The following is a 9,515-nucleotide window of genomic DNA, read 5'->3' on the forward strand; positions in this document are numbered from 1 at the left end:
GGAAACTGGTAATGTATATCGAAATATCGGAAATGTGTTTAAAAATCATATCACCGTTATTGAAAAAAATTATATCGCGATACATATTGATATTGAATTATTGTCCAGCCCTAATAGAGGTCATGGACAATTTTGCACCAAGTAGTTCTCATATGTTATGGCCATATATGCATTTTTTTTTATTTTTAAAGAAATTGTGTGTGTGTGTGTGTACATGTTACCTGGATTTATTATTGTCCTTTATTTATTTTCTTCTGAATATTTCAATTACATATTTTAAAGGCCGTTTTCTTAAAATGAGTTTGTTTCTCCACTTTAGCAGCACTTACATGCACCAAATTTTATATATAAGAACTTATATATAAGAATAAGAAGAAAATACCCTCCTCAGCTCGTAGAAAAGCTGTTTGTGATGAGCTTTAGTTCATCATGTAAATCAATGTATGGGAAACTGGTAATGTATATCGAAATATCGGAAATGTGTTTAAAAATCATATCACCGTTATTGAAAAAAATTATATCGCGATACATATTGATATTGAATTATTGTCCAGCCCTAATAGAGGTCATGGACAATTTTGCACCAAGTAGTTCTCATATGTTATGGCCATATATGCATTTTTTTTTATTTTTAAAGAAATTGTGTGTGTGTGTGTGTACATGTTACCTGGATTTATTATTGTCCTTTATTTATTTTCTTCTGAATATTTCAATTACATATTTTAAAGGCCGTTTTCTTAAAATGAGTTTGTTTCTCCACTTTAGCAGCACTTACATGCACCAAATTTTACAGTTTTGCTGCTACACTGTAAAAAATGATTGTGATTTTAACAGTAAAAGACTGTAAAAATGCTACAGTAAAAACCTGTTAACTGGTTAACAGTAAGTTTCCATACTATATACGGTGAATAAATGTAATTACATTTAATGTAATTTTACAGTAAAATACTGTTAAAAATAAGTTTTTTGGAAGTGAAAAAAAAAAGTCATTGTATAATTTACAGTGAAAAACCGTGAATTGACACTCCCAGAATTCCCTGCATGACACTTCATAGATGATGTTTTTTTGTTGTTGAAATAACATGTTTCTTCTTCGTTTTTTATTATTAGATGTGTACATTAGGGTTTAATCTTACATCTAATGTTGTTAAATTAATGTTTATTGCATTATTTCAGTTTCATGTGTGTCACCATGATGGGCTTTAGTGTTTGTGTGAATGACACTGTGTACCTTCTATATATAAATATTGCCCTCCTCAGCTCTTAAGTTAAATCTGTAAAACCTAAAATGTTGCTACCATATTTTTTATGGTGAAGTTCTGGCAACCACAGCTGCTGGTATTTTACCGTAAATGTCAGTTTTTTAAAAAAAAATTTTTTTTAACAATGCATCTATATTCTGAAGGTTATTACAGAGGGGTTTGTTCATACATCATTCACCTGGTTTTATTATTGTCCTTTATTTATTTCCATCTGTAAATTTCAATTACATGTTTTAAAAGCAGTTTTCTCAAAATGAGTTTATCCACTTCAGCAGCACTCACACCAAATGTTACGGTTTTATTCCAATCTATATTCTGAAGATTTTTACTGAGGGATTTGTTCATATACCATTCGCACTGATAAATATTGCAGACTGCTTTCAGACTGCTGACAGTATTTTCTGATTTATGCAGTAATAAAGAGATATCAAAAATCCCTACTGTAAAAACCTTCACCTTTAATACGTCAGCAAACTAGGAATTTTGAACCTGGCTTTATCCAGTGTTCAGATTTTTTCTCTGGAAATGTTTGCAAATCAGTGCATATTTAATTAGAAAATGCCTCATTTGCTTATTTAAACATAACATTTCAGTAATACAAAACAATTCTCTCAAATGTACTGTGATTAATCAACTGGGGAAAGTATGATGATGATATCCATTTGTTAAATTTGTACACTATTCACCCTTGATGTCTTGCCTTAATGGAGAAAATGTAATGGGATTTTAACTTTCACAAGTGACTGTTATGCTCCATTAGCTGACACAAAAAAACATTAAAAAAACTAAAACCCCTTACAAAACAATAGACAATCACAACGACATCCTGTCAGGCACCTCTGGCCGACACGCTGAACTTCCTGTCAAGACACGACAGCAGCTCATTCAATCAGACCGACACTATAAATCCACAGATCCTACACTCATGCATAACAAACAACATGAAAATGCCAAGAGTTTTCCCTAAAGTCAGTAGGCAAAATTCATATCAGTCATTTACAAGCTCCAAGACCTGAAGACGTGAAGTTCATGGCATCAAATCTTTAAAGGACATTACGTTTTTTGGGACGCTTAGATCTGCTAAGGAATATCTAGTTTGCTTGCTACTGAATTTAAGCTTTGTTTTCGGAGTTACGGCTGTAAAATAACCAGACACCCCAAACGCTGCAGCGGGATTCACCATCTCAGACGAGAGCCATGCAATCGCCTTTAGAGAGAGAATAACCAGATATACTAAGGACACCTGCCCGAGTGAAGCATTAGCGCTGAATCAAAGCTCAAGATTATCCCCATACCAGCGTTTATCCGTATATGAGCTTGCGCAGGGCTAAGCACACGACTACTGGCTGCATTCAAAACACAATGTTTCTTTTCCAGAAAACGAAGATGCTGTCAAACTCTGAACATCTAAACACAGAGGTGCCTCGCTGTCTACATAAGCAGCTCTCTTCTGAGGCAACATTCTACACAAGTGACGGATATGGAGCAGTGTGTGAAGCACATGGGAGGCGATTTCAGTAGAGTTTGACGTGTTGCTAAACCAACAATATGCTGCTTTAAGCATACAAACACAGCACTGGCATTGGGGAAATAGCTTTAAATTATTAAATATAATTCAGGTGTATTTATAAGTCAACATTTCTCTTCACGGTGTAAAACAGACTCTCCTGTACTGGATGCTTCATCATGATGTGACTCGCTATCATTCCCTACATCATGAGTCACTTCCTGAATCACTGGACTGTCAGGATATTTGCCCAGGAAATGACATCATGCCAAAGGTATGCCCACACACTTGTGGTCGAGCAATTGTTAGTGAGGACAGATAACTATGTTATCCCTGGAAAATCTTACAAAGTAAGTTTCTAAACACTAGCTAAAATCACTGCATGCTACATCTGTTTGCAATGTTGTGTATCTGACCAAACAAATGTTAAAACAAAATGTCACTTATAGTCTCCATGTACTGATAGACGAGAGAAATACGCTGGACCTGTTTTAAAGACCTGACGTGAAGATCCGTTTTTACATATTTTCCTACTGAAACAATAGTGACTCAAAAAACTGATACTACTCTCATGAACAAGATGCTATTCATAGTACTATAACTAAAAGTGTATTTTCTCACCTTTTTCAAAACCACCACATTTTTTTTTTTTAAATGATCTAAAGTGACAGAAATTTAAGTCACAAATGATTTTCATTTCAAATAACATTGATAAGAAACATTTCTGATTATTGAGCAGTAAATCAGCATATTAGAATGATTTCTGAAGGACCATGTGACACTGAAGACTGGAGTAATGATGCTGAAAATACAGATTTACATCACAGCAATAAATTACATTTTACAATATATTCAAACAGAAAACTGATATTTTTGATTGCAATAATATTTCACTTTTTTTTTTCTTCCGTTTTTACATATTTTCCTACTGAAACAATAGTGACTCAAAAAACTGATACTACTCTCATGAACAAGATGCTATTCATAGTACTATAACTAAAAGTGTATTTTCTCACCTTTTTCAAAACCACCACATTTTTTTTTTTTTTAAATGATCTAAAGTGACAGAAATTTAAGTCACAAATGATTTTAATTTCAAATAACATTGATAAGAAACATTTCTGATTATTGAGCAGTAAATCAGCATATTAGAATGATTTCTGAAGGACCATGTGACACTGAAGACTGGAGTAATGATGCTGAAAACACAGATTTAACCACATTTTTTTTTTTTTTAAATGATCTAAAGTGACAGAAATTTAAGTCACAAATGATTTTAATTTCAAATAACATTGATAAGAAACATTTCTGATTATTGAGCAGTAAATCAGCATATTAGAATGATTTCTGAAGGACCATGTGACACTGAAGACTGGAGTAATGATGCTGAAAATACAGATTTACATCACAGCAATAAATTACATTTTACAATATATTCAAACAGAAAACTGATATTTTTGATTGCAATAATATTTCACTTTTTTTTTCCCTTTCTCTGTATTTTGATCAAACAAATGCAGCCTTGGTGAGCAGAAGAGACTTTCAAAAATATATATAAAAAATATTAATAATTAAGTAATAGTAAACAACATTTGTGTTTCATCTTAGTTGTTAAACACAAGGATGACATCAAGGCCATGCTGGATTTAAATAATGCAAGTATTAAAATCGAACCAAATCCAGACCTAACCAGAAGCAGAATTTAAACCACATGTGTATGTGTGTGTGTGTTGTACCTGGTGGGTTGTTCCTCCGATGGGCATGAGGGTCGTCAGGTTCAGCAAAGATACTGGAGGCCATCTTGTTTTTGCGCACAGGCTTCTCATCATCTGCGCCGAAGGAAATATTAGAGGCTCCGCCAGGGGGACACAACACCCTATGAGACATGGGCCAGAAGAATGATGCCCAACAGATCAATTACACATATTACAAAAATGAACAGCACATATTGCATGAAGGACACATAGTAGGACTTTATGATGCATGTACCATGCAACGGTAGAAGTACGTCAAAAGAAGAGATTGAAATCCATGGTAACAGTAGAAATGACCATTTTACATTGTTTACATGTGAGAACAAGGAAGCAACATGAAAAAAATTCAAAGCAGCACACGTCATAAGTCACAAGTTTAGTCATTTATGATTGACAAACAATCATGCTGTTGGTGCATTCATATAGAACTTAGCCTAGTTTAACAGTTTGTTTTTTCTTCTGATAGTGTTTCCTTTGCTTTTTAGTCAATGGAGTCTTACAAAAATCATATTATTAGTTTTACAAAATGACCTTTTTTAATAAATAAAGCATTTTGCACGCTCAATGAAAAAAACATTGAATATGCAAAATACATACATTTATGGATTTGGCAGATACTTTTATCCAAAGTGACTTCATCAGTTCATGCAAGCACTGGAAATCGAACCCATGACCTTTGCATTGCTCAACAGTTTGAGCTACAGGAATACGCATTACCACATCTTTAATAAAATATGCACAATACTGAGAGCAAGAATATCTATGCTGTGATGTAAATTTGTTATGGTGATATAAAGTGACTCATACAACGAATGACTTGGGTCATATCGCCCACCCCTAAACTGAAAGACACACACACACAGAGCTGACCAGACCAGAGCTCATCTGCTCACACACCAAGTGCAGATTCCAGTGTTGGATGGTTTTCATTCAGCACATATGTTGATTCATTAAAAAGACACGAGGGCGGGTGTGGACAAACCCCGGATGAAAAGCCGCAGACCTGTGATTGATGCGGTCGAGGGAAGCCCTAATCAATGCTTTTGAAAAGAGCAGTGCTGATCTCAACACCCCTCCCTCCCGCGCAGAACGAGACCAGCTGACACCCGCCGGCAGCTGTCAGGGTCGCCTCCATCCCAACGCAACTTTCTGCTCCTTTTGTCAAAGGAATCGACGGTGCGGCGATTATAAAACCAACCAGTGCTGTCTGGATGGACTGGTTAAACAGCTAATGCCTTAACCAGACTAAAGCTCGGGATCAGATCAGGGGACTTTATTAGAGAAGGCCGTTCGCTCGAGACCCCACCCAACCGACACGGGAGACACATGGCATTAAAAATCCCTCCTCAAGCCCAAGATGCATGCCGAAAACATCACTAAATCAGACCGAGTGACCAATAAACACGTCTGCTCTAGGCTTGACCTACATTTCTGGCTGTTCCACTGAGGGAAACCCCAGACATGCAGGATTTAAAGACTAAAACTGGGGGAAATGACAGGGATAAGAGCTTCAAAGGTGGTGAGGGTGGCAACATGTTGCAGCAAGACCCAAAAACCAGGATGTCTTGTATTAGGATTAACATACAATGCCATGATCCTCATTTAAAAGCAAGATGATCAAACCTTGTTCTGTGCATCAGGCGGAAACAAAGCCACTGCAACATTTTTGACACGCAAATGCCTGAATGCATCTCCATCCCTCCTTTGAAAGTTACAAATGATATCATTTCTGGACACTCAAACGCACAAAAAAAAAAAAAAAAAAAGTTAGTTTGGATCACAAAGTCCTTTGGCCAGACGTGCAAACCTTCCACTGGCTGGTTGGACTAAATCCAATGCATCTGTTCCAACCCTAGTATCAGAAACCTTTTAAGGACAATGGAGTGTGTATTTTTGGGCCAGAGCTCGAGGTTACACACTGAACAGTCAGATGACTGGGATTAAACTGACAAAAATATAAGTAGCAGAGAAAAGCATCCATTTATGAAACCAAAGCAATGCACAATGCAAATCAACTTTAAAGCAAATCACCCAGTTTGAGAAGGCAGTGGCTGCCTGCCAGCCCCATTCCTTTATGCTGGTTTAAGTTTGGGCACCATCTACATCAAAACACCAGACATCACATCAAACTACATGCATACAATGAGCCTGGAGTGAATCTCGGGTCAGAATAAGGGTGGATGGGTCTTCCTGGCCAGGAGGAAGAGGATGATGACGGTGGTGGCAGACGGTCTGGGTTAATTCAGACCAAATGAAAACCTGAAATCAATCCAAATCCATTAAATCCTCACATTCAGGCTGATAAGCTTCATTTGCATGCATGTATTGGAGGAGGAATCCATCCATCAGGCCACCACCATCATCATCATCATCATCACCTCCAGCTCTTCTTTTGTCTCGCTTCTGATCGCAACAAACCCCTTTAAATGCATTTACCTGGAGCTGTTTTTGGCACCAGGCTCCATGCCTTGGAAGTTGGTCGTCGTAGTCATGTTGAGCGGGTAATGTGCTCGCTAAACCGCGTTAGAAAGGCTTCAGCTGGACTGAATTCGCCTAAAGTCCTTTATCCCGCATGGACTCCACCCGGACCAGCTGAAATCCGAGCGCAGCGGAGCGGCCCTTTAGACCAGCCCACGAAGCCCCGCCCACCGGAGCGACGCGCCCCCTGATTGGACGGAGGACAGCGGACCCTGGCGTTTGATTGGAGGATTGGCCGTCATTCAATAGCCTTCATCGGTTTACGTGATGTGGTTTACTGCAAAATCATCCATAGGATATTGACTAAAACGTGTTTATGCGAATATAGTACTTGTTTTTTTCATTCTAGTATTTCAAAATACCCTAAAGTTCCTTAGAGTTAATAAACCAAAACACCTATATTAATATTATAGTCATTTTACTTTAATGATTATAATTATGTAAAATTATATATAACGATAATAATTCACTTAATTTAAGAATAATTGCTAAAATTATGCAAATTAAAAAAAAAGTTTAGAATGCCAAAACAATATGTGACACAGGACCACAAAACCAGTCATAAGCTGAATAAATAAGCTTTCCATTGATGTATGGTTTGTTAGGATAGGATCATATTTGGCCGAGATTTGAAAACCTGGAATCTGAGGAGGCAAAAAATCTAAATATTGAGAAAATCGCCTTTAAAGTTGTCCAAATTAAGTTCTTAGCAATGCATATTACTAATCAAAAATTTAGTTTTGATATATTTATGGTAGGAAATTTACAAAATATATTCATGGAACATGATCTTTACTTAATATCCTAATGATTTTTGGCATAAAAGAAAAAAATAATTTTGACCCATACAATGTATTGTTGGCTATTGCTACAAATATACCCCAGCGACTTAACACTGCTTTTGTGCTCCAGGGTCACAAATGTGAACTATAATATATTTTTAATTGAGTTTGATAAAAAGAGAATATTTTATTTTAACAAGAGATTAGACAATACAGACAGATGCTTGACTTGTCTGAAACATGAATTCCCTCGTTCGTACTCAAGTCAAAACATGTTTAACACAAGTTACGCACTATACATGACCACTAAAATAAAATAAAAAAAAGTTGTAAAACCAATTTGTCTGAATGGAAAACAGAAAATCAATCTGAACTGCAGGTTTGTCTGCTTAAAGTATAGTAGAGCAGAACATTTCTTTATTATTTCTTGAAACGCAATTTCGAAAAAGCCTGTGTGGTCATATTCGAACCAGAACAAAACCCTGAACTCAAACACATGGCTCTTTATCCTCAATGATTCTTAAGGGGATACATGTATTAGTTGGTCTGACTCTGTACACAGATGACTGTCTCCATGATGGTCTAGCGATCAATCGTTCAAAGACTCGGGCTTAACATGTCAGATTTTACAGCAATTAACAATCCCAATGTAATAATTACTGTAGCAGAAACCCTTTATGTACAAAACGAAAGTAAAACATGATGAACTGAAAACACTATACAACAGCAGTTACAGATAACCATGAGGAGAGAGGTCTGTGAGAACCAGGAACAGAGAGAGAGAGAGGCGGAGAGAGACGGGTCGGGGTCGCGAGAGTCGTCCGATTCAGATGTGTCCTCCTGTCTGTTGCTGGAAAACGTCAATTGTGTCTTCATCCTCCATTTCCAACTGCAGAAGAACAACATGAGGTCATTTATTATTCACTATTATTAATAAACACAAGCGATGTGAGGTCAGTAGAGAGTCACATGAGCTGACCTCTTTCAGAATTCCCAAGACTTCCTGTTCACTGTGAAATTGACACCTATCTGCTGTAATTACATTTCACTCCTATCCCATGATGCAGCTGCACAATGATGCTGTCAAGCCAGATTTATTCAGTGGGTGAGATGCAGTCTATTATGTTTGAAAAAAAAATTGTTTTCTTGCCTTAATGTTCATCTGAGAGCACACATGATGCCTGTTCTTTCTAAATCAAACAACAAAAGCTTTAAAGTCAACATGAAATGCATTTAACTTCCAATCTGAGAAAATAAGAGCAGGACTTTATCCACCAGCATTTGACTGGATAATAAAAAGTGGCCTATGATATGATTGGTTAATTTTCCTCATTTTTCAATGATAATACGAACTGGATTCTGATGATTATATTATACAAATTTCATACTGTAATAAACGTTAAAAGTTAAAATAATTAGCTTTTTTTTTTTAAATGGCCATAAATGAAAAATTAAATGATCATAAATTAGGCCGTACAAGAAACACTATTCTAATATTCTACAAATTAAAATAAATTAAATAAATAAATAAATTTAGTCATTTAGCAGACGCTTTTATCCAAAGCGACTTACAAATGAGGACAATAAAAGCAGTCAAAACTAACAAAAGAGCAACAATATATAAGTGCAAATGACAAGTCTCGGTTAGCCTAACACAGTCAGTGTAGCAAGGTGTGTGTGTGTATATATATATATATAAATACATACATACACACACACACACACACACACA

At 36.2% G+C, this 9,515-nt stretch overlaps 2 protein-coding genes across 2 annotated transcripts in view; both read right to left on the minus strand.

Annotated features, from left to right (window-relative positions):
* LOC107751437 (hematological and neurological expressed 1 protein-like) overlaps positions 1-7,137 on the minus strand; it is a 22,030-nt gene extending 14,893 nt beyond the window's left edge. Inside the window, exons 1-2 of the mRNA XM_016567209.1 lie at positions 6,960-7,137; positions 4,506-4,645 (exon numbers count right to left, since the gene is read on the minus strand). Of these exons, the coding sequence (XP_016422695.1) occupies positions 4,506-4,645; positions 6,960-7,015 (196 nt within the window). The 5' untranslated portion in view covers positions 7,016-7,137. The remainder of the gene's footprint in view (positions 1-4,505; positions 4,646-6,959) is intronic.
* Positions 7,138-7,950: 813 nt separating this feature from the next.
* Positions 7,951-9,515, minus strand: part of LOC107751526 (small ubiquitin-related modifier 2) — an 8,100-nt gene continuing 6,535 nt past the window's right edge. Inside the window, exon 4 of the mRNA XM_016567298.1 lies at positions 7,951-8,672. Within this exon, the coding sequence (XP_016422784.1) occupies positions 8,610-8,672 (63 nt within the window). The 3' untranslated portion in view covers positions 7,951-8,609. The remainder of the gene's footprint in view (positions 8,673-9,515) is intronic.

This window comes from Sinocyclocheilus rhinocerous, unplaced genomic scaffold, assembly GCF_001515625.1.
Source record: "Sinocyclocheilus rhinocerous isolate Xijiao unplaced genomic scaffold, SAMN03320098_v1.1 scaffold3235, whole genome shotgun sequence".
In the NCBI taxonomy this organism is placed as follows: domain Eukaryota; kingdom Metazoa; phylum Chordata; class Actinopteri; order Cypriniformes; family Cyprinidae; genus Sinocyclocheilus; species Sinocyclocheilus rhinocerous.